The 26,897-nt window shown below is 33.1% G+C and overlaps 1 protein-coding gene across 10 annotated transcripts in view; it reads right to left on the minus strand.

Moving 5' to 3' along the window:
* Positions 1-26,897, minus strand: part of LOC145276914 (uncharacterized) — a 229,912-nt gene that overhangs the window by 10,063 nt on the left and 192,952 nt on the right. For 5 of the 10 annotated variants that reach the window (XR_013868060.1, XM_080128431.1, XM_080128413.1 and 2 more), the window contains one exon: positions 4,640-4,711. Coding sequence is in view for 9 of the 10 variants with exons in the window: in XM_080128431.1 (XP_079984557.1) it covers positions 4,665-4,711 (47 nt within the window). In the remaining variant the exon portion in view is untranslated. Of the gene's footprint in view, positions 1-4,639; positions 4,712-6,556; positions 6,670-26,897 lie in introns of all 10 variants that reach the window. The other 5 variants (XM_080128382.1, XM_080128423.1, XM_080128399.1 and 2 more) reach the window with 2 other exon arrangements.

Here is a 26,897-nt window from a genome sequence, read left to right on the forward strand (position 1 = left end):
TCTCCTGTGCGTCTTGAGTAAGTTACTGGAATCTCTGTTAAATAGACAAGTAGTCAGCCACCTCAGCAAAACAGTGACATGCAATATGGTTTCAGTTCTGCAAGATCTACAGCAGATGTTCTAAGAATTATATCTCATAGGATTAGTGAATCTCTCAAAGGTTTCTTTTCTAGGCAATTGCTCTTGACATATCGAAAACTTTTGATAGGATATGGCATAAAGATATACTCCACAAGATTTCCAGCTACAGTATAGCTGAAAATGTCTTTCCAATTATTAAATCATTTCTTTCTGATAGGTTCATAAGAGTAGTAGTTGATGGGCAGAAATTAGAAGCTCACAGTATTAATGCTGGAGTTCCTCAGGGGTCTACCCTGGGCCCAACTCTCTTCCTGGTCTACATCAATGATCTCCCAAATCACTTCGTAAGATCATTCATAGACATTTATGCTGACAACACTACCATTTATGGCAACACTTCAAAGGCCGTCAATGACCAAATTCTCTCTGATTCTCTCTCCTCTGATCTTGAGCACATGCTGCAATGGTTTATTTTAATGCATCTAAAACCAAGTTTCTATCTTTACATCATCAACACTGATCCCTGTCTGGCATGAATTGAAATGAATGGCTCGTCTTGGGAAGGTTTCATACTTTGACAAGCTTCTGGGTCTGACCGTTACTCCTAATCTTAAATGGAACACATACACCAAATCCATTGTCACGGTTGCTGGAAAAATGATGGAATCATTTTACCGCTCCAGTAGATATCTCACTGTTGATGCAATTCTCTACTCGTATAAGAGCCAAGTACTTCCAAGGATCGAGTACTGTTGCCACATCTGGGCAGGAGCTCCTAGAAGCATATTATCCTGCTTTAACAGAGTTCAAAATAGAATGATGAACCTAGTGGAGGATGCCCTTTTCTCTTCCCTGCAACCTCTTTCCCACAGAAGAGATGTTGCGAGTTCATCTCTGCTTTATTATTTTCACTAGCGGGGGTACCCAGTGTTACCTGGGTGTTTGGAGGTGTGTGTGTATGTGTTTTTTTATGATCAAAACCACCCTGTTTAAAAAAAATAAATAAATTAAAAAAAATGTTGGCTGGGTGTTTGGAGGTGTAAAAGAAAAAAAAAGTTTTAGTAGGAAGGTAGGCTCGAACCCAAAGCCTTGATGCGAAGGTGGAAATGAATGGGAAAAAAACGTGACACCCAACCATTTCGGCCACGAGGGGAGAGGAAGTGAAAAGTGCTAAATTTAACGTTTATGAAGTAAAGTTGACAGATGCAAGAAAGTTTAGTCGCATGATGATTGACCTTATTAAGGTCAAACTAAGTTTGGCGCTGCAAGCCAATTTTTGTTTCCTCTGCCCCAGCATTCGCTTTTTTTTTTTTTACGCAGAAGTCAAAAAAAAATCTTGAAAATAGCGCGTAAAAGTCGGGCAAATTAATGACAGACGCGACCTCCGGTCATAACTGGTAGATATTATTATCTAGGGGGTATATAAAAAGTTTTAAGAGGAGTGACCCAACCGAGAAGCCTGGCGAAAAAAGCCTTTGGCAGACATACAGAAAAAATGCACACACACTACCACACATTTTTGCTTTTATACATATATATATATATATAGATAGATGGCAAGTGCTCGTCTGAGCTCCAATCTATGCCCCCCCCCCTCCCGCCCGACTTTCAAAAGCATGTGTATTTGAAACCACTATGAATAATTTCCCCCATTTTTTATCTGCGCCTAAACAAGTGTAGATTTCATGAAGAAAACTTTCTTAGAACTGCACGCTTGTGGAACTTTCTCCCGTTTCCCTGCTTTCCATTGGACTACAATATAATCGTCTTCAAGTCCAACATGGACAAGTCTCTTGACGAGCCGTCCTCTTAAGTAATCCCATTTACCAAATTTTTCACTACTAACGATTACTACAATATTGTCCCATTGACTACCGTACACTCACTCATTAACCCTTATCCTCGAGTGACTCCTTTGTAAAAAATAAATAAAAATACTAATATTTATCTTTCCTGGGATTTTTACAATATTTAACTGAATTTGTCAGTTTCTGAATGCTGCTGTGAATGCATTTTTTAATTTTCTTTTTTTTTTTTTTTTTTTTTTTACATAGGGGGGTCACTACTTATCATGGCCCTGAAGTCACTCGAGGATAAGGGTTAAGTTTTTCAAATATAATCAGAAAGTAATCAGAAACCTACAAAAATAATTATGATAAACTGGCTTTCAAAACTATGTCCCTCCTATCTTTTTGCTGCCATTAATGCTTGTAGCGAATAATTATTACATGTATATATCTCCACATACAGTACTGTTTCGCTGTTTTGCAGCTCATCAGTGTGGCTAGACAAGCAACTATGTCAAGTCAGGATCAAAACCCAATCGCCCAATATATATAGATATATATGTATGTGTGTGTGGAAAAGCAAAGACAGCTATAGCAATGCAGGGAACCGGGTGTTAAAATAATGTGATGTATGAACGAACAAAAGTTTGGTGTGTATGTATATATGTTCGCTTTTTGTGTATGTCCGAGAAAGACTTCCCCCCCCCCGAGAAGCAATCGGTCAACTCACTTCTTATTAAAACTTTTTATATCATGTCTAAATGACATTTTTTGATCGCCGCATGTGCATTAAGCTTTTTCGTATAATAAAAGCAAAACTAATTCTGGTGGCATTTTTCCGGTCGCATTTTCCGAAAGTAATCAGCTTTGATCAATGTGGAGTTTCTCCTTATATCAGACAATTGCTATTCAATTTGGACAATCCCCTTTTTATAGGGAGCTGGTTTTCCCCACAAAATCTTAAGGAAAAAAAAAAAAAAAAAAATCCTGCGCCGCAGTAAATAAAATACTGCCCCGCAGTCACAGTTGACTGCATTAAGTACAGGCACCTGCTAATTCCTTAATACTTAAATAAATTCGAACATGTTTCCGTTACTATTTCATGGTGACCCAGTGGTTAACGGTGCACATTTTTTTTTCACACTTTAATTTCCAACTTTGACTCAAGGGTTCGGGTTCGATCCTTCATACTTAACTACCAAAACATTTTTTTTTTTATTTGTACCCCGCCCCCTTCCTCCGACACAAACACCAGAGGTTTTTTGATTTACCCAAAACCACACACACCTCCAAACACTTGGGAAACACCGGGTACCCCCCCCCCCGCTAGTATCTTCATATATCCATTTATTTTCCAAATCAATCACAAATACAAACCAGTAAAATAGGCTTACTGTTTGAGGTAACTGGGATGGTGGAAGTCTTTGATATTTTGGAAATATAAACTTTTTCAGAAAGAAAGGGACCAAACGAGATGTTAAAAAAAAAAAAAAAAAAAAAAAAAAAAGAGGAAAATATCATAAAAACGGAACTGGAAATGGGTAGGTAGTTGAGAAGAAACACAACTTAGTTTAAATTAATTCGGTATTTCAATCATTGTGATTTTTTTTAACTTCAGTAAGTTTTAAGATATCAAGGGGCTCCCCTCCTGGAGCTAACACTTAATTCTGTTATGATTTAAATTTATATCCGAGGCCTCTTTTAAGAATAGATGCTGTTCCCTTTATGGCTGCTATTTGTATCTCGTTACAGCTTGGTCTTCCAGGGATTGCTTCTAAGTATTTCTGAAGGTTCTTTTTTATTAAACCAGTTACTCCTACCACAACCGGTATAATGTTTATTTTTGTCAGAAACCATGTGGTTTTTAGATCATTTTTTAGGTCCTGATATTTTGTTATCTTTTCCCATTCAGCTCTATTAAGGCCAAAATCATTTGGGACTGTGACATCGATAATGAGCGCAGTTCTTTCGAGCTTGTTCCATATTACAATATCTGGTTTGATAGCTTTGTCTTTTATGTATCTGCCCGCCTGTATGTCTGTCATAGAACACGATCACTTTTCCGTTTGATGTTATCGGTGGTGATTCATGTTCCCAGATGTTCGTTGCTCTGTCAAGTTGCATCTCTCCACAGATCTTCCAATGGAGGTACTTACATACTTTGTTGTGACGGGCAGTGTAAAAGCCATCTGCCAATAAGATTGGACATGCAGACATTGTGTGTACTTTTTTTTACTTTACCTGATAACATCATTATATCGTCATATTCACTCTTCTTTTATTTTATTTGTCAATCTTTTTATCTGATTTAATTTTAGTGAATTTGGAAGCAGTCAGTGTTTAAATCCGGACTATAAGCGAAAGCGTTAATGATGCTCGTGTTGTCATGGAAACAGAGTTTAATATTGAAATTTAAATCAGATAGTTTTTTGTCTGTGTGTTGCTATAAATCTGCTGTAAAATTTTCTTAATTATTTTATTTTGTGAATTCTTATTTATTTATTTATTTTTTTTTTATCAGGTCGCTATGGTAACTGCAGATTAACTAAGAAGCGTTTACATAAATTTTCAATGTTATTAAACAGGGCTGTGATAACAATATTCTTTTCATTCTTTTGACTCAAGTATATACCGGACACAGTAAGACACAGTGAATCAACGAAAAACCACATCAGTCTTTATAAAAACATAAGATATTAACAGATATATACTCAAGAATCCAAACAATGAGAAGAATATGCGGTTTTCACAGCCCTAGTTATAAATCATACCGTTTTTTGGTTGCCAGTGGTTTTGTTATTGGCTCTGTTGGTAGGCCTGGACTGGAGGACCTTGGGATTGTACTGAAATATAAATAAGACACATTTAGAAATGTAGAAAAATAATATTCCCACCAAGGCTTGCATAAGATATACTCACCCTTTTAAGGAGAGGAAAAAAATATATATATTCAACCTGGTGAAGAAATCATTACAAAATTCTGATGACAAAACAGAAAAACTGAAATAAAATTTAAAAAAAAAAGTCCTTATGAACTATTTCAATGTGTACTTATTGATATTTTTTTATATAATAATAGTAAAAACAAAAAACAATTTCCACAGACGGAAAAAAAAAAAAAATTGTAATATTAGAATTTCTGAAATAGAAACAAAGACAATATATCCATTCAGCCTAAACAAATAATGTATTCAAAGTGTTTGCAAAATTTATCACGACATAATGTTAATTAATGAAACAAGGGAAGGATGGGTGGGAAGATTATCTATTATGATTTAATGACAAAGAAATTATATGGTTTATTCAGCATAATTTAAAAATAAATTCTGTTCAAGAAATTGAACTGTTTGAACATACAAAAATTCTACCTCATCAAAACAAAAATAGTTTGGAAGCAACATACACAATGTAAGTGGTTCACTTACAATTAGATTTGGAAGAAATGTATAAATATGAAACAGAAAAAAAATGGCTCTAAACTCATGAATTAATAAGAGCATGCAGATTATCATAATTCAAGCTCTCGTTCAAACCACCCTTAAATAACTTGCTAATCAGATAATTCTCTCGCAAAGCTATAATTTATTTGTATAAAAATCATAAATTTATACAATAGTAAATCATACATCAATTCATAAATGAAAGTAATTGCAATATTTAATTAGTCTTTCCAATCACTGTATGTACGTACGTATGTATGTATATATATATAAAAAGGTGCTTACACGCTACAATAGGTTCCATGCAAAAAAAAAACAAAAAAAACACTATACTTAAACAAGACAAGTTCTTCACATTTCAATAAATATTAAATTGAATACCTTATAAGTGAATTTTGTGATATCAAAATTGAAATATTTCTCATAACAAACAAATGTTAACACGACATAATATTCGCAGGTTATTGTCTTAGATTAAAAACAAATCAACCCTTGTAGATTTTAGGAAAACTTGTTTTTCAAAACACGTTATTCAGTACATTAAGAACTTAACCGAATTTTCATTTTTATTGTATTAACAAAGAAAATCTGGCCCTTATGAATTTCTAGAATATAGTGACCACATATGCTTAGAAAATGACAGGCATGACAAGAGTTTTTTTTTTTTTGTTTTTTTTTTAATAGATTGGGGTAGAGAGAGAGAGAGAGAGAGAGAGAGAGTAAAGTTTTGATGGATGCAGAAATTTGGTTAACCATTTAAGAGTTATTTAAACAAGTTAAAATTTCTGACAAATTTAGAAGATAACTATTTCTGACGAGAACAGTCAAATACTATTTTATTAACTTTCACGAAAAAAAAAAAAAACAAATTGAAGTTTCGAAACCAACTAATCTTTTCGGCACATTTCATGAAAATAAAACAAAGCAACAAACCTAATTCCATGATTTCTGAAACTACAATATCAACTCATCGTTTAGAATGCATTTTAAAGTAGCAAAGACAAGTGAAAAGTAAATTGAACATTTTACTAACGTCCTTAAAACCAACGATTCAAAATATTATACGATAATGAGGTGCATACTTAAAGAGGAATAGGAAACCCGACTGATATAAGTGACTAGAATCAAGTTGGCTGTTGAAAAGAGAGTTTTCTCTGACAAACCACCAGAAACAAATATCAACAAAACGGAAATCTTCTATAATGAGATCAGAATTAAGATACTAACGCATAGAATAATCTGACATACCTGCAAACTTACCGATTTTCTCTGATTAACCTGGGCTGTTGGACATCTTACACATCCATGAACACAAGCAGGGGGGGTATATCGCACACTACTATCAACAGATTCTCTCACTACTGGAAGATGTGACAGCCATATGTGGGTAAAACAAAAAGCCAAAATTAGATGAAAGCATCCTAAAATTTGGAACAGATCCATTTTTTAAAATTTTTTTCTTGTCAATCTAAAAACTCCAGTAGAGATAAAGTTTCCATTTGTTTCGTCAGGAACGGGCAAGAAATCAAAACTCTCACTCGAAAAAATTTTTAAATGCAAATACAAATAAATGTGAAAGGGGAGGGAAGGAAAAGAAATTCTCTTGAACAAAACAGAAATAAAGAACTGAATTTCTGAGAAAGAAATATTATTCCATTGTGAAAGAGAAACAAAACATTTAGGGGATCAGAAAGTAATTACATTTTACCAAAAATGATTATATATATATATATATATATATAAAAAAAATACATGCAAGTTGAATTAATTTTATGGTAATTGCCTTCATTTTCAACAACTACAGTTTTATGCAATAAAAATTTTGAATTTAATGTTTACAGGCAACCCACAAATTTGAAAGATTTTTAACTTCTTTCAAAATATTCTGCCACTTAGTGACAAAAAATATATATTTTTTTAAAAATCAGCTTCAGATGTTCAAATACAGTTAAAGATGACATAATCCATTTTTATTACAAATCTCTAGTGCTTTTCATGTATCCTATTCAATTCTTATGTTCTCCAAAGTGTGTCATCTTCCAAAATGAGACTTATCAGATACGTAAACATCTATCATTTCTTAAAACTTTTTTTTTTAAACTACAGCCGACATATTGACCATAGATAGATATTCTACAATAAAGGCATTTGAAAAATATGTGCAGCGTCCACACATGCAGTGAAACAATATATATATATATATATATATATATATATATATATATATATATATATATATATTGTAGATTTTATATTTAAATTTTCTGCAGTAAAATATAGAATTTTTAAAAACAATTATTTGAACAAGGAATACACAACATTTAGAGTTCTTTCCTTAATCCATAGATTTTTTTCCTCTGGAGAGATGAGACAACATCGAAAATCCATGGATTAAGGGAAAGAACTTTAAATGTTGTATATTCCTTGGTCAATAAATAAATTTTTGTTTTTAAAAATTCTATATTTTACTGAAAAAATTAAATATAAAACCTACAATTTTTACTTTGCTCTATCTTGTATATTGAGCTATTTTATTTGGCTGGGATTGTCTTATATAAAAAATATTTTCGCCCAACAATATTTTGTAAGACTTTGAACCACAAGATTAAAAAATCTGTGATTTAATTCATCTCATTGTTCAGATATGCTTCACTGCATGCATAGTCATGACATATTGACCATCGATAAATATGCTACTCTAACTCTGCATGTGTGGACACGGCACATATTTTTAAATGTGCTTGTAGTAGCATATCTATCAATGGCCAATATTTTATCCTCCATAGGATTAAACTCTATAAATGAAACAGTGTTGGATAAAAAAGAGAAACTAATTCACAACACTTTCCAAAGATTTGCTTTGAAGTTAGTTGACTCATAATCATCACAGTGAAAAGTGTAATTACTTTCCGACCAGTCTACCATATTATAATTTACAGCCAAAGCGATCAGAGAATAGTATAAAAAGTCACATCACCTACTCATAAAATACTACGAAATATTATCCGAAACATCTTAAACAAAAAGGTGAGAGAACAAAAGTTTACAAAAACTATAAAATTCTGTAGGTATGAAAGTAAAATATATATAAACAAAATTTCAAGATGATTATTCAAGTCAAGTCAACCTATTTAGGCAAAGGCATTTCAATAGAGGAAAAAAAAAAAAAAAAAAAAAAACATTGTTCATCTGGTTATGGTCTGCTGCATATGAAATCTATTAAAGAGAGTTAATGAAAAGAAATTAATAAATACAGAAAATATGCCGATTCATTAAGATGAATTGATAGTTAAATGTTCCCCTAAATATAATTAACCAAAAAAGAAATTAAAAGTGAATATGAAATGAGAATGAAATCAATTTCAACCAAACAGCACAAAAAACGCTATTTGACGCTGTTTACTTTTTGTAGACGTGTAGAATTTGTAAAATGGCTGTATAGATGTTTAATAAACTATTAATACAAGATTTTGATTGATGCTTTCTCTGCTTTCTACGTCAGGCTTATTATTAGGATGAATTCACAAGTTAAAAAAAAAAGAAAAAAAGTAAAGGAATTCACTTATGCAAATTGATAAACAAAAATTTTATTTTATTCAATCATAAATTTTTGCTTATGAGTAAACTCTAAAAACGTTATCAAACAAAAAATACTTATAAAAAATCATAAAAATACATCAGGCTATTAGTAGGCTGAATTTACAAGTTAAAATTCACTTATGCAAATTGATAAACAAAAACCTAAAAACGTTATTAAACCAACAACCTACAAACACTTATCAAAAATACATCAGGCTATTAATTTACGAGTTACAAAAAATAAATAAATAAATAAATTCACTTATGCAAATTGATAAACAAATATCCTATTTTCTTCAATCATAAATCTTTGCGTACGAGTAAACTCTAAAAACGTTATTAAACCAACAAGAAAAAAGACTTTTTATAAAAAAAAAAACAAATCACAAAAGTAAAAGCAAAAAATAAATGGGTAATTTTGGCATTTGATCGTATGAACTGAACTAGAAGATTTATCAGGATGTAACAATTTATTCGTTTATAACCTCAGATACTGCAACTCAAAGAGGTTAGCTCAAAGCAAACTTATAATTTGAAAATAGTATTTGTCCAATTACTTAACGAAATGCACTTTTACATAAATAGTGTGATGGTGTGTCGGTTTCATGACAATGCTTTTGGGTTCATTTAACGATACAAGAGATATTATAAACTTTCATTGAAAAGTTATGTAGTGGGATATGGGAATCGTTCATTATTTTTTTTTTTTTTTTAGTGCATAACTGGATACAACATATCTAACAGAGATTCCACAATCCACATTAGTCACCATGACAACCTTAAACTATTCACCATAAAATTAAAATGGTAGGAGAATATAATGGACATGTATAATATTAAATATTCAAACTAAATTAACGAGTAAAGTATGTAAAGACATCATGAGAAATGTTTAAGAAGACGACGACACCGAAATAATAAACAGATTATTTCAATAAAGCAGACCTTAAACTGTTTAATGTTGAGAGAAAAAAAAAAAAAAAACCTAAATAGAAAAGAAAGGCCACATAAGCTAAGCGAGTACAGGACAAAATCAAACTGATGACAAAAACTTGAGAATGTCTAAAAATGTTTTAGCATGCAACACTGAAGTAGATGTGTGGCTTTCAACCAAAATAATTTTTTTTTTTATTCAAGATAAAGTTACATTGATATTTTTTCTTGCTGATAGACTATAATAAATGCTGTTTGTAGGAAACTTTGATAGAAGGAAAGGAAACTTCATTAACACAGAATAATTAAAAGATAACAAAGAAATTCACCATCAACAAAGTTAATGATAATCAGTTTAGATTGTAAAATATCCAAAAACTTATTTTTTTCATAAGTTACGAGGGGCGTGCAATAAGTAATGCCCTCTGACCCACTTCCAGATTTCTGATCTAGCTGAAATTTTGCATGTGCAATGATTTATATCTCTACAGGTTATGTGGCAAATTACAGCTCTGAACTAATCGTGGTTTCTGTTTTACAGGTGTTTGAACTTAGTCAGGTGTGAAACGGAGCCTGTTGAATGCCGAGTAGTGATCCGGTTTTTGTATTTGAAAGGACGCACACCACAGGAGACTTTTGATGAAATGAAAGAAACTTATGGTGATAATGCCCCATCATATGACCTTGTAAAACGCTGGCATCTTGAATTCAAACATGGCCGGAAGTCTGTGGAAACAGGTCCCAGACCTGCTCCCAGCTCCCAGACCTGCTTCTGCCATTGATGAGGCATCTGTCCGTCAAGTTGAGGCTGCCATTTTGGAAGATCGGCGCATTACTATCCGCCAAATAGCCCAAGATGTTCAGATTCGTACAGGGTCTGTGGAAACTATCATTCATGACCATTTGCATATGAATAAGGTGTCTGCCAGATGGATTCCCAGGTTGCTCACACCATTCCAGAAGTGAGAACACGTCGAGTGCTCGAGGATGAATTCGGAGATGTGCCAAGAAGATGAGTCAAGGTTTTTCAAAAGACTGATTACACAGGATGAAACCTGGGTCCATCACTATGACCCAGAGACAAAAGCCCAGTCAATGCAGTGGAAGCACTTGGACTCACCACCTCCAAAGAAGGCAAGGGTGCAGCCCTCCGCTGGCAAGGTCATGCTCACAGTCTTCTGGGACTAGGACGGAGTAGTGATGATAGATTTCCTGGCAAAGGGTACCACAATTACAGGAGCCTATTATGCTTCACTTTTGAGGAAATTAAGGGAAGCTATCAAAATCAAAAGGCGGGGCAAGATCAGCAAAGGTACCCTCTTCCTGCAGGACAATGTTCCGGGCCATAACTCTCATGTCGCCAGATCAGAAGCACGGGCGTGTGGTAATGAAATCAACCCCCATCCTCCCTACTCTCCTGACCTTGCATCCTCTGACTTTCATCTCTTCCCAGCCATGAAGTTGATTTTGAAAGGAAAGCGTTTCCCAGATGATGCAACCTTGATTTCTGAAGTCACATCAGGGTTGGAGGACCAACCTGGGGTGTTCTACGAAAACGGTCTCCAGAGCTGCATCAAACGATGGGATGCATAACTCTGGGTGGTTCTTATGTAGAGAAAGACTAATAACTGTGCCAAGTTTTGTTGCTCTACTACTATAAGAAGTGGGTCAGGGGCATTACTTATTGCACACCCCTCGGATTGTTTGACTAGTTGCACACTTGGCGTTGCCAACTCAATACGCTTAAACATATTTTAATTTATGCAGATTGCGTATGTATTATTATAGAATCAATCCTCTATTGATTTTTATATATTACGAGGAATAATTTGCACAAAAAAATAATAAAGACATAATAATGATAATATTGTTCGTCAAATTCCGTCTGTATTTGTTTACAATATCGTATCAGCTGATATTTGGGCCTGACGATGAATGCCATGGAAAAGTCACTTCTGATTAATGTTTAGTTTTAAAATATGCAAATAAAGAAATGATTTGCGGTAATTTTAAATGGTACCTTTACTTCTATCATAAATTGAACTTATTAATAAGAAAAAATTAAAAAATGGTGATGGACACCTGGGCTTGAACGGGGATCATTCGATCTATAGTCGAATGCTCTACCACTAAGCTATATCATTAGATGACAATAAATTTTTTTTTAAAGAAATTTCCTGAAATTTTATTATTTTAATTGGCCGGTGTAACATAAAATAATCCCCTGTAAAAATTCTTTATGATCTATAAGAGAGAAAGACTATTTTTAAGATCAGATTTTTTCGATTTTCTATACTTATGGAATGAATTTCTGTATAAAGCCTTTAAGTACACTGCTGGACATATAAATTAGCTTTGTGTGAAATTTGCAAAAAATAGGCTCAGCGATTTTGGAACCTATGAGAAAAGAACTTGCACACATGCACACAAAGTGACTTTTATATAATAGAGATTCCAATGAGTATCAATGTAATCAAATATTGTAAAAGAACATTATCAAATTTGAAAATAATTACACAGCAAGTACAGCACAGAATTTGTTCACAATTTTATCTTTTCAGTTGAAATATTCTACATATACAAATGGTGTATGTAGAAATAATTCACAGTATAGGAATTCCAAAAACTGCAATACAGACAGTAACATGGTAAAGAAAGAAAAAGGAAATTTAAAACTCTAACAAAATAAATTTATACAATTCTAAGCCAAAATGTGACCGTGTTGTTGAATCAAATTATAGCCAGCATGCACTGGGTTTTGGGTGAAAGAATGTTAGAAATTTCAGAATGCAAGGGCGATAACTGCTAGATTGTTCCAATCACGCGATTATTTTGACCAATGAAATTGCATTGTTTCAGTTGCTGCGGAGGATTTAGGAATTGGCGGGAATATTGTGTTTCTTCAAACAGATTTTCCATTCTGTGTCGAGCAAAGCAGACGCGTGGTGTTTCGCTCCGTGCCAAATGAACTAAGGCAGGGTTCTATTCTATTTGTTATCTCCGCTCACTTAAATGTGGATACAAGCCTGAGGCAAAAATGTTTATGGACTAATTACATTCATCATCATTGCCCGCAGGAGGGCATCCTTTATTATGGAACATCGATCGCAATGTGCGTTGTTCTTATTTGACCAGTCTGGAAGGATTTCGAAGAACCCTCAACCAGCATCTTCACAGAAGAAACTACCTACACCTTTCGAGGCATAAACTACCCACCATTTGGCCGAAGCTAAAGAGGTGCACTCTTTTGCAATTATGGACTCATTTTACCTTTCTTGTAAATAAAATATTCTTGGAATTTAAGGTGAGACTTTGTTGCTTTTCTGAGTGTCTCTTCCATTCTGCCAAAGGCAAAAACGAGTAAGAGAAATTCTTACAAGAAAACTTGTTCTCAAATTGATCACCAGAATTGTTGGAACTTGATAAAAGAGTTCTGGTTATTTTACTTTAAATTAGAAAAGAGGAAATGTTAATCCGATAATGAAGAGAGAGAGCCTTGCTAATTTCATTGTTATTTTATTTTTTTTTTTTAGAGGATTTGGGAAATAGGAACTATCAATGTTATGGATGAAACAGTAATAGCGTTTTTCAAAGCATGTTGTTGTGTCAACAGAGTCGCCACAATATCTGGTCATAAGTGATTGGGCTATCTGCCTTGTATAGGCCACAAAACAAATGAATGGACAGTAATGACTTTATAAACAAACAAGAAATATGGCCGACCAAGTTTATCACCGGTTACTGAGGTTGATCATTTGTTATTACAAGGCGTGAACGAGTTTTTGAAACTGTCAACTGATAAAATTGCTTATCAAGACTAACAAAAAAGCAGATGAACAGGAATACCACCATCGCTATGGGTGGAGGATGAGACAAGGGTTGATGATTGATTAATTGTCAAAAGACACTTTCCTAAGGTTAAAATTCTGATAACGATTGTACAAAGAGGAATTGTGGTTAACACAAATTTAGAAAACACATTTATAATTATGAATATCTGTCTACAAGGAGAGGAGGGTCCTCCTCCTGTCAGAGTAACAGTGAGAGATTGAGACCCATGAAGAAGAAAGATCCGTTGATCACTCATGGTCTTGCAAGTCAAACTCCCGCAGAATAGGGAATTGTAATTATTAATGTATTATTGAGAATTATGGATTAAATTATAGAGGGGAGAGGAGGAGATCATGCCTCTCTGGTTCTCAATATAAGCCGAAGTATGGTGAGCTTTGATGACTCTGCTCTGCTTGGCCACCGAATCCATGCCATAGATTAATTATTGGCTTAGGGTTGAGATCACTAAAACTGAAAAATTGCCAGACTTTACCAATAGGGCTGACACGAACATTAGGATCTTAAGTCATTGACCTGTAAATGATCGGAGTTAAGTAATCTTTCAACGAATAATTATTTTGCTTTATATAAACAGACAAGTCATCGATGTGAAATTTTTTTTTTATTTTGGTTTGAAATCTCGGCCGACAAATATAAAAAAATTGGCCAAAAACATTAATTCCTTCATCCTCAACATTAAAATTAGGCAAAGTCTATCCAACTAATATGATGACTTGCAAAAATGGCTCGCAAAAAAAAAAAAAAATCGACTCCTTGTAGAAAACTGCACGGTTGAGGGTGAAGGAATTAATTTTTTTGGCCAATTTTTCGATATTTGTCGGCAGAGACGCTGAGCTTCAAAATGGTACTGATCTTGTGAAAATCCGTCGCTTGTGTCAAAAGTTTTAGGCAGACAAACAAATATACATACATTTAAACAGACAGGTGCGATTTATATTATAGACTAGCGGGAGGTATCCGGCGATGCCCGGGTGTTTTTAGGTGTGTGTGGTTTTGGGTAAATCAAAACTGGGGGAGGGGGGGGGGGGTAAAAAATTTTTTTTGGTAGGTGAGTATGAGGATCGAACCCAAAAATCCAGGCAAAGTTGGAAATTAAAGTGTGAAAAAAAAAAAAAATAACTTGGGACGTTAACCACTGGGCCACCGCGACATACAATGGAAACACGTTTGAATTTATTTATTTAAGTATTAAAAACAGGTGGCTGCAAGCAATAAAAGTTAACTCGGCTGCTTCTATTTGACGACCTAATTAATTAGGTCAAATAGAAGTCACGCAGTTAAACTTTTGCTAACCCAAATTTGACTGTTTTTTCCTCCCCAACATTTGAGAACCAGCTCCCCATTGCAATTGTCTGATATAAGAGGAGTTACGCCCCACAAAGCTGATTGCTTCTGGACGTTTCCCGGCGCGATGCCGAGAACCGAATTTAGTTTCACTTTATTTATACTAAAAAGCAGGACAAACAGCCGACAGAGCGAAATAGTGCGAATCTCATGAAAGTCGACGTAAATAAATGTAGAGGCGACCCGCGTTCCCAAATCGTAAATATTATTATCTAGCGGGTATATAAATAGTTCTAAGCGATCGTACCCCCCCCCCGGGAGCGTGTGCGAAAGAAGCCTTTGCGAGACATACACAAAATGGTCACACACATTTTGCCTTTTATATATATATAGATGTTACTAGATTATCTATATTATAATAAATCCAACAGTTTCTAAAACACTAATTTGTATTATTATATATAGTCTATAATCCTTATTGGCATTGGAAGAAGTTGATTAACTATAACCACAAGCTTCATTACACTTTATTCATCAAACCCGGGTCTGTTTATCTTCATTCACTCAATGAACCTGGCCACAGCTTTGATGACAGCATGAGGCAACCACAGCACTGGCCATAGACTTTTGTCACTGTCTCTCGACTTAAACCCCCAATAATCTTAGCCCTTTGCTTGTCCTTTGTGTTGTAGTGGTGTCTTGTTCCACCACACTCCACACAAAGAAGTCAAGAAAGTTGCTGTCAAATGAGCCGAGAGGTCAGATGACAGGTGAAAGGTGATTGAATCTGACAGATAAACTTCTAGCTGGTATAGCAGAGTGCTGAGTTTTGCTCTCACATCTACAGACAATCTGCAGTTAACTGGTCAATTTGAGGTCTCATTACCCCCATCCAAAAACACCATTTATGTTCTGCTTAAGACCCCCAGGAAAGAAGTGGGGGTGGCATGATCTCACCATCACTAAGTTTTTTTATACAGTTTTATATGCTTCAAATTAAACTTGGTAGGTTTGTAAAAGCGTTCAGGATAGAAACTCATTGTTAGAGTATGATAATTTGATATGAAGATCAATAACACTAGATGAATTGAGAGTTGGCACACCAGCATCCAATCTGTAGCTATGCATATGGCTTTTATCAATAAGGACATCTCATTGTTGCATGGACCAATCCAAAAAGATGTTTCAGCAGAGCAAAAGTTTTCCAACAGAAAGAGACCAAGAATATAAAACAATCAAATTGAAAAAAAAAAAAGGATTAGTTGTTATTTGCAGATATTAAGTGTATTTTTAGAAGAAAAAAAACATCATCAATTGTATGGTAATTTACATAGATCATATCCGATTTAAACGTCCAAGTCTCAACATATATTTTTTCTATATCAAATATTGCTTATGCTGAATCTGTTTGAAGTGAGAAAAAGCTTTGCACACAGCTAATGCATTTGTCCAAAGAGAAGCTAGTCTACCTTAGAATAATAATAATAATAATAATAATAACAACAACAAACTCAAGAGATGTTCAAATCATGTGACAATTTGACAGGTGATTAGAGAAGGAACAAGTTTGGCACTACATTGAATGTCACTGCAATGCCCAACAGAAAAAAAAAAAAAATGTCCGACTAATTTTTTGTTTTTTTACATTGAAAAAAGTTAAAAAAAATTTTTTTTAATACAAAAAAAAAAAAAAAAATACTTGTAAATTTTCTAAACTGCAAAATTAAAAGTAAAAAAATTGTTTATGGGATTGAATATACAGAAAATTATTTTTTTTTTATCAAAAAATGTCTTCACAGTTGCAAAAATGTCCGACTAATTTCCAGATGAAAATGATTTGCTATTCTGAAAACGCCCCCCTCCCGTTTCATTTTTGGGGGTGGGGAGGGGTACTAAAAATAACTAATCATATGCATTAGTTTTTAAAAGATTATGAAAATATATATTTCCCCCCTCATTCTGCCTTTGTGGAAGAAATACATTTTATTTAGAAGTAAATATAAATTTTAAATTATCTAGTGGCCACTTAAGCTGATGAGTTGATCTAAACTCGAAATCAATGTTTTGTTTAGGAAAGTGTGGCAGGACATAAGATTCTTCACAAGGTGACCATTCGCGCATGCATCAAATATTGTTGCCACATCTGGGCTGGTTCATCTCCCACTAAATCTAATTTATATAGTTCCCACTTTGTCAACTAGGCTCTAACCCCTGTCCCATCACCACAATGTTGCATCCCTGTGCCTGTTTTACAAGTATTTTAATAAAATGTGCTCTGATGAACTCATTGCACTTGTGTCACCTCAATGTACATATCCCTGACAAACTCGCTTAGCAACAAAATCACACCCCTTCACTGTTGAGATCCCAAATGTTGGAAAGTTTTCTAGTCTAACAGTTTCTTCCCTCAAACAGCTAAACTTTGGAATTCCCTTTCTGCTGCCTGCTTCCCAAACTGTACTGATATGCAGAAGTTTAAATGTAACGTAAACCAACATCTTAATATTTCTTAGGCATGGTCCCAATTAGTAGCCCCTTACATTCAAGCGGCAATGTACCTTGTTTGGGATGAAGATGAGTATAAAAAAAAAAAAAAAAAAAAATTAAATGGTAAAACCTCTTTCTTTTACCCTACTAAGTGAATATCTGATGCTACTAAGTTAATATCTGAATTTACATGCGATTCAAAATATCCTCACAAAAACTTAATTACAGTTATTTTATCGTATATGAAATCATTAACCATGCTGATATGCAAAAGAGTTCATTGACTCTTTGAAAGGTCTTTTTTTTTTCCTGCTGAGTGATTAACCACCTTCCTCATAAGGTAATATCATTAAAATAATCGCAATCAAGGTGATAATGTAAGTCATTTTTATAGGACTTTTTAAACAGCTGCTCAAATTTGTTTTTAACCCAAGATCTTATCACTTACACTTAAAGAGAACATCAGACGTTGATATGCTCTGATAATGCGTCCAGCAGCAAAATCCCACCCCATTACTATAAAATGTCACTAAATGCCAGAAAGCCTTCTATTCTAACAGCTTAATTGTGTTACCCAACTCATTTCGAGCTATATGATGCGTTTATGTTAATGCCAGCTTCCTAATGTGTGGTAGGGATAGATAAGGGTCATGTCCAAAGTCAAATTGCAAACAAAATGAGTTGTCATCTACAATAACTTGTCTGTGACCTTCAAAATGGATTTTGAAGGTTGCAGACACAAATTTTGAATTTAATTTCTTTCAGTCTGTTATTCTTTTAATTACTTGTCAAATTAAAATGATGTGTGTGTGTGCTGGACATTTTGCCTTTCTGAGGATTACAAAATTCAAGGCGTTTTGTTTAAAGCTTAATTTTTTAATTTTTTTTTTACATAGGCATTACCACTTATCAAGGCCAAGAGGCCACTCAAGGATAAGGGTTAAAGAGTGTACAGTAGAAATTGGACAACATAGTAATCATTAGTAATGAAAATTTGGTAAATTTGATAACTTATATAGAACGGCTCATCAAGAACTTATTTACGTTAGACTTGAACACAACCATATTGTAGTCAGCCGGAAAGCAGGAAAACGGAAGACAATTCCACAGGCGTGCAGTTCTAAGAAAGAAGCTTTGTTCATGGAATCTAAGTTTAGGTTTAGGCACAGATAAAGAGTGGGGGGAATTATTGATAGTGTGTACAGCTAGACGAGTGTTTCTTGTGAAAGTTTGGCGAGGGGGAACCATAGATTGAAGCTCAGTTGAACACTTTCCATGAAAATAACGATACATCAGAGACAAACTCGCAACATCTCTTCTGTGAGATAGAGGTTGTAAGGAAGAGAAAAGGACATCTCCTACAAGGCTACGAAGTCTATTTTGAACTCTATCAAGGCAGGACAAGTCCTTTCTAGCAGCTCCTGCCCAGATGTGGCAACAATATTCCATCCTTGGATGTACCTGGCTCTTATATAGATAGAGAATAGCATCAGCAGTGAGATATTTACCGGATCGATAGAAAGATCCCACCATTTTTCCAGCGGCCTTGGCAACAGATTTGATGTACGTGTTCCATTTAAGATCAGGAGTAAAGGTCAAGCCCAGAAGCTTGTCAAAACTTGAGGCCTCCTGAAGACGAGAGCCATTCATTTCAATTGATGCCAGATGTGGATCAGAATGTTGATGATGTAAAGAGAGAAGCTTGGTTTTAGATGCATTAAAAGTAACCAGCCACTCCTTTCCCCATTGTACTACGTGCTCAAGATCAGAGGAGAGAGAATTCGAGAGAACTTGGTCGTTTACTGTCTTAGATGTGCTACCATAGATGGTAGTGTCGTCAGCATAAATGTCTACAAATGATGTAAGGATGTGATTTGGAAGATCATTAATGTAGATCAGGAAAAGAGTTGGGTCTAGGATGGACCTCGGCATTAATACTGTGAGCTTCTGATTTTTGCCCCTCAACTACTACTCTTATGAACCTATCAGAAAGAAATGATTTAATAATTGAGAAAGTAAACATGAAAAATTCTAGCAAGCACTTGATAGGTATTTCTTTGTTGGAGGTTTATTAGGCTTTGCTCAGACACTGCTTGTTATAAATGAGTTACTAGACTACTGTATCATCGTGGTGTTTTATTGAAAGCTTAATAAACGATGAAACTCTGTAGTGAGAGCCTTAACTGTAATGTTTTTATTATTTTTATTAATTGGACTTTTGTTCTCATCTTATTATTTGTGCAACGTTTCAGTTGGATTGGCTTTCGACCGTCCTCAGGCATGTTGGTTGTTTTATAAAAGTAAAAAAAGAAAAGTTACTGGCTCCATAGATATTGTTGTATTCTTTGAGGTAGTCTCCATTTTATGCTTATTGTTTCATATTTGTGAAAAAAATTGGTTGATAAAGGGAAGGCAACTCTAATAAAGATTGATAAGGGATTATCTCCCTTCCACTGCTAAAAATTCTAAGGCTGTACAATGTTTGCTTTTTCTACAATTGCTACTAACCTCTAGACCGGGTCTGTTTAATAAATTTTTTTTTTAGTATATGTGCTGCCTCCTCGAATCATCTGACTAAACCAATATTTTTTTTTTTTTCTTCTGGTCTAGTCTTGAAAGTAAATCTATACAAATGTCTGAATCCTGTGGAGATTTGAAGTCTGTAATGAATATCAGACATTTAAACTGATTTTCTGTGAGGGATTGCATTTGAAATTTTTTGCATTCACAATTTAAATGATCCGCAAGGATAAACTTAGTTATCAGCATCCAATTATAGCAGATGTTGCTTCCTCTAAAAAAAATAAAATTAATGTAACAGGTATGCTCGTCTTTTCCAAGATTTTCCAGTAACAGACGCATTTTCCAAGCATCATTTGTGTAGGAAAGTGTCTTTTAGAAAGCATGGAGGTGGAGGAGTGAATTAATTCCTGAATAACCACCGCCTTGTTTACTTTCTTGTGTGTTTCTGACAGAATGTTTGTGTTTAATGTACAATGTGACAAGAACAAAATGATTTATGTAGAAACAAAATGAAATACATTAGGAGTGAATTTGTCATGTAGGGGCCAGCATTTAAAATTTTAATTTTCTGTCTGTGACCCAAGACATATTCATAATTAAAACTCTATGCAAAAAAATAAGTCATTAAATTGAAACTATAATAAATAATGAATTCAATGAAACTTGTTATAATACCATCTATAGGAGACTTTATAAACAAACAATGCATTTTGTAATTAATGTTATTTCTAGTTTGGCTTAAAATAATAAGGAAAACACAGATTGGGAAAGAGTAAATTATCTAATTGATAAAATAAAATAATTTAAAAAGAATGAAAAAAGCACATTTGTTGAAAACTGTAATTAAAAAGGAAAAGAATTCTTGTTAGCGTTCATACAACATTCTAAATTCCGACCTGTTCAATTTAGTTCCGAGAACTCAGTTGTCCTCCCTCTCGACTTTAGTCTTTTTATAATGGCTTTTTGTGGGGTAAAGCCTCATCGATAGGCAAATCAATGTATATCAAACTACACCCCCTCATTATCTTTAAGGATCATCTCACATAACGCTGTGCACAGATCGGCACTTACGTCAACTTCAACAACGCTACTAGACCCTCAAACAATGCTAGATTTTATTGCTTTTTCAAACACAAAAAAAGTCAGTGTAAATAGGATTGGAATCATTTGTTAATTAACAGTGCTTTTCTGACAACTGAGCTATTAAAAAATATATTTTGGAAAAATCATATAATTATACATAGTGATAGACAAAGTGTGAAAGAAACTCATTAAGAGAGTATTCCAATTTATTTGAAAATGTACAGTAACTAATAAACAATAGCAAGAAGGAATAAATGAAATAACAGAGCTACAACGAAATAGTTACCCTATGAAGGTAACTATTTCATAGTGTAAGTTGGTGGCAGCGGTAGTAAATGTGTGTCATAGAGTCTAACTTCTTGTAAATATGTGTCACATCTAACTTCTTGTCTGGATGACCATTCAACATTGAAAGTGAATGAAAAGAACATATATTTTCTAAAAGACATGCACCAAGAATTGGATTAAATGGATACCTGAACAGATTTGAAAAAAAAAAAAAAGAAAAAAAAGAAAAGAAAAGTAAATGACAAATTTTTCTGTTTGAAATAAGTGAATAATTATTGGGTGAGAAAGTATGGTGTTGACTGCAATGACCATGTACTGTTTAGAGATCTATCCAGTATCCTGAGAATGAAAAAACTATGCTTTGTAAAAAAAATGAAAAAAAAAAAAAAAAAAAAAATTGAAGGTTATTTTCACCAAGATTTTTGAAAAACTTTAAAAGTAGAAAAAAAAAAAAAAAAGTTAACTTAATGACTTGTCCAGAATTTTTTTTTTTTTTTTGTTTTTTTTTTTACAAAAATTCTATACTTCAGAAACTATTAATCTGGAATGCATGAAAAGTAAATAAATATTTAAAAGTAAGAATAATGGATGAAAGAAACTTAACTAACAATCAAGCCATTCTGTTGGATATTTGGCAGGCGACCCTGTGAAGAGAGGCATTTGATGTGTTGCACACTTGCAAATTAATTCCATTTGAGTAATGAAAGGCTTCCCACCATTATCTATTGAAATGCATAATTTGACCAGAAATATGGGAGAGAAATATCAGTCACAGAAGTAGAACAATAGACAATGGGAAATATTAAACATTCTGGAATGAAAGAATGTTTATATAAATCAACAACAAGAAAATTCAAGGGCAACAATCCAATTCGATTAGAGATTTTATTTGTATTTAAAATAATTAAAACTTTAATTAGTTAAAGTCGTAAAATTTGATTTTCTTAATTAAAAAAAAAAAAAAAAAGAAACCTTTAGACCAATTTATGTGATTTTTGGAATATGACATCTTTGTCCCATGACAAGTATATAGATTTTTATTTTCGTTTTAATTAAGTGTAATTCTAAATAGGCAGCAAATGTCCAAATTAGGTCTTGAAACATCTGACTCCAAGCTCTTCTTTACTTTTACAGAAAATGAAGAATCAAAAAGGTAATAACTTTGAACTTACACGGTTTTATTTTTCTTCTGGTTGTCAGCTTATGAGCTGGTTTTAAGATCAAAGTAAAGTAATACAGCAAAAAAGACTACTTTTCACTATAAAAAGTAAATAGAAAAAAAATAAGCGAAAACGGTTATTTATGTAAATAAATGAAAATCATTTATTTAATTTTGTCTAAACACTTTCAGCCACCAAGTGATGAGATATTGAGAGGGGGTGGAAAAAAAAAAAAAAAAAAAAAAAAAAACACGATTTTTGAAGAAAAAGTGTCGGGGGGGAGGAGGGTTATACAGGAATTTATTTCAAATATTTCATTTCTCATAAATACCAAGATTCAATGGACAAATAAATACTTACTTATCGATTTTACTATTTCTCCCGAGGAGAAAATGTTTGAAGTATGATTTTATTATTAGCGAATCCTGAAAGAATTATTTGTTATTAAATTTTGCTCTTGGTGTCATGAATGACAGTGAACACAGTTTACACCCAAAGTTTTAGAAATTTTGCAAACTTTTTAAGATAGAACTTGTAAAAATCCCCCCACCCCAAATTACCTATTTAATAAAAGAATAGTGGAAAGATTTTTAGATTAAAGGAGGCTTTCTTAAAAATAGTCCAATGGTGAGACAACTTAGTGTTGATACAATTTTTATGGGTATAGGAGAACACAAAACTGTAATGAACTTCTTGGATAACTCCCATAAAATCAAGAAACCAAAAAAATTTTTTTTTTCATATGGCACAGCACATTATTGATAAATGAACCAAAAAGTCACATACATATAAGAAACTAAAAAAAAAAAAAAGATACATTGATGAAAAAAATATCAATGAGAAAACTATGGAGGGTCTCGTCAATGTACCCCCCCCAAAAAAAAAAACAAAAACAACTTAAGAAATGAGATTATCAATAAAAAAAAAAACAAAACAAAAAAAAACCAGTAATCAAGAGATAGGTCAGAGATTTCCAATTATAAAGACGAAAACCAACAAGATATGTCTTCCTAGCTCAACCTATATATTTTCAAATTATGCTATTCAGCTGGTAGATTTTTTTTGATTTTTTTTTTTAAATCTACATCTAAAAAATCTATTAATTAGTATAAACATTAGTGATGGGACGATTCCAATATTTTCCCCCGATTCCAATACAATTACAGATTCCGATTTTTTATCAATCTCTAAATATTTGACTATAAAATGAGTATCTTGTCCCGATTACTGTAAAATCACATCTTAAATGTGCATATATTTTCACAAACATAAAAAAACACTTTTGAGAGGGAGATCAATAAATTTTAATTTTACTGGTAATTAAAAATCAATAAATATTCATCTTATAACTACCAGCAATGGAAGATTTTTAATTAAAAATCAATAAATATTCATCTTATAACTACCAGCAATGGAAGATTTTTCTTAAACCAAAATCAAATAAAACAAAGATAATTCAAGGAATCGTTTTCGCATTGGAAAAGAGGAACAAATTTTTCAGATTCCAATATCGATACCCCAAAATGTTATAATTTTTCCAATTCTGATTCCAATTAATTGTGCGAACACAAATATGCATACTGGGAGCCAATTAATAACTATTTCAGCAAGTACCAATAAATCTTCTGTAAAAACCTTTGTCCAATATTCCCATAAGTTGCATAACCAACTTCTACTAAACTATTTACAAGCAAATTAAGCATGCATGCAGCAACTATAAAGAAAAGATGAATTTTTCCATTCAGATATTACTTAAAAACTAGCGGGACCTGTGGAAATTCCACAGGGGACTCATTCATATGTAATATATTGATGTTGGCATTCTGTAGATGTTCAGTGTAAATGGAGACACTCTGATATTATTGTAGCTTTTATTTTTTAAACTGCAAAAATATTTAGCTAAGCTAGCACAAATGCCCGGCACAGCCTGGTTGTAAAGTATACTTAACTATATTTTAATTCTTGCAGATTTTGAAGGTGACGTTTTTAGCCGTTGCATCCATTTTAAATTCAAAAAGAGGGGACGACTTTCGAAAATATCAGCAAAAAAAGCGACCCCCCTCCTTGTAGTTTTTAGACAATTTTTCGATATTTGTCATCCGAAAAGTTGAGCTTCAAAACAATACCAATCTCGTGAAAATTTTCACCTATGTTGAAAGTTTTAGGCAGACATACAAACATACATACATACATGTAAACAGACAGGTGAGATTTATAATTATAGATAAATAAATTTGATATAAAAATAAATTTTTATATTAAATTTTACATTTTTGTGGTTTTCTATTTTGTGGTAAAATTTTAGATTTTAAAGGCATTCTAATGTTTTAGGACAGTGAACGATTTTTTCTATGGGAGACAAATCCGGTTTCCTATTTTTTTTTTTTTTTTTGACAATTATGTGTGACCTTAAGAGGATCTTTTATTTATTTAGTGTAATTATATATATATAAATAGTAGCATTTCTGTGTGTGTATACACAACTCTCTTACAATCCACACCAGTGGACTGATCATGACCAAACTTTACATGATGATGATCTCTGACCTAGGGATGGTGCATACTATTTTTCAAGGTCAAGATTAAGACCAGGACTTTTTAGGCAGAGCGTACAGCAAATCCCACGCAAAGCATGGGTATCTTTGCTAGTATATATACTAACATTTCAAATTGAAAAAAATATCAAAATAATTTGGAAAATTACCCCCCCTCCCCCTGTACTCTAAATTTGAAATTATCCTTGTTATTTTTTCATTTTTTTCTTTTTTCCCCACTAAGTTTTTTTTTTTTTAAAGATACTCACACATAATCACCTAAAACAGCGGTTCTCAACCTTTTTTTGACCCATGGACCCCTTTTCCCTTCTTTTTTTTCTTGGTGGACCCCCTTATAATTTTTGGTCATAAAACAATATTCTATTTCTCAATATAATTTTTTGAGCTTTTAATAAACAAATAAATATTATATAATTAAACTTTATTTTTAAATGAAAACTAATTTAATGCAAATAAAGTATTTTACAACAATTATAATAATGAAAACTTGATTAACGCTAACTGTTTTTTGTGTTTTTGTTTTTGTAAATTCACGTAATGGAATGAATGTGTGTGTGTGGTTTTAATACTTATGCAGGATACGCGCCGTGCTATTTTGTAGATAGGATTTTTAAGTTATACTCAATTTTTACGGTATGTTTTGTTCCATTAAATTGTTAGGTGAATGTACATACATCTCAACCTTTTCCCGGCTATCGCTCCCAAAAGCTATTTTTGACTTAAGTTAATTCATAATCGCCTCCAAGAATAAATAATAACAAATATTGTAATTATGACGAACCAACACTAGAAACATTCTGTACATGCAAATGGAAAACAAATTAATTAAAAATAATTTTATTGCAAATTTACAAGAAATGTAGAGAGTCTAACTAGTGTGAGCCCTGAGATTGGTGATGTTTCGCTAAAAATTCAATGTCAGGTTTAATATTACTCAAGCAGATACGAATATCTCCACGAGAAATAATGTCAAATCTGTTTCGTTCCTTCTGTAAAATGTGATTCACAGCGCTGAATCCAGTTTCGACAAGATATGATGTTGGGAAACATAAAAGGATTTTCGACATTTGTGACCACAAATTTGGATACAGTGATTTTACAGTGTTTGATTGCCAAAATGCACACAAAGTTTCTCTTTTGAACTTGATTTGCAATTCATCATTGAATTTTATCTCGATGATTTCCTCCTGGATATTTTCGTGTGCACTGAGAGGATCACAATCGAATGGGTCAATCATCCATGGCTCAATAGTGAAGTCAAATAAATCGGAAAATCTGATTTCTAGATCATTTTTCATGGCTGACAGATGGTTACAATAAATAACAATGTCATTTTCACATAAGTCGATTTCCGCTAGTTCGAGTATATTATCAAATTGCCTTCATTTTAAATTAATTTGAAACATTAAGTTTTTCAACAAAAGCTCTCATCACCCGTTTACAGTCTATCAGGGTTATCATTTTTCCTTGCAGCAGAAGAGAGAGTTCGTTTAACTTATGGAAGATCCAACTAAGATAGTGTATATTTTTCTTTTGAGCTTGAATTTCGATAGCTAAGTCTGACTGTCCTTCTGTTTGTAGGAATACAACTATTGCATTAAATAAGTTTACAAATCAGTGTGTCGCCATCCGACATTAGTTCCGGATATTGAGTTAGTGTTTTGTTTATGTAAATATGAACAAATCTAATATAACAGAGCGAATGAAAATTGTAAACACTTGTAAGACAATGTCACTGGAGAATCGGATTTACTGAAATAAATTGAATATTCAAAACTGACAATTCATTTATAAGAGAGCAATTCATAGGTCACGTGACTAAAGTTTCGCACTAATAGTTTAGCT

Source organism: Euprymna scolopes, chromosome 1, assembly GCF_053919585.1.
Source record: "Euprymna scolopes isolate OS-2025 chromosome 1, ASM5391958v1, whole genome shotgun sequence".
Taxonomy (NCBI): domain Eukaryota; kingdom Metazoa; phylum Mollusca; class Cephalopoda; order Sepiida; family Sepiolidae; genus Euprymna; species Euprymna scolopes.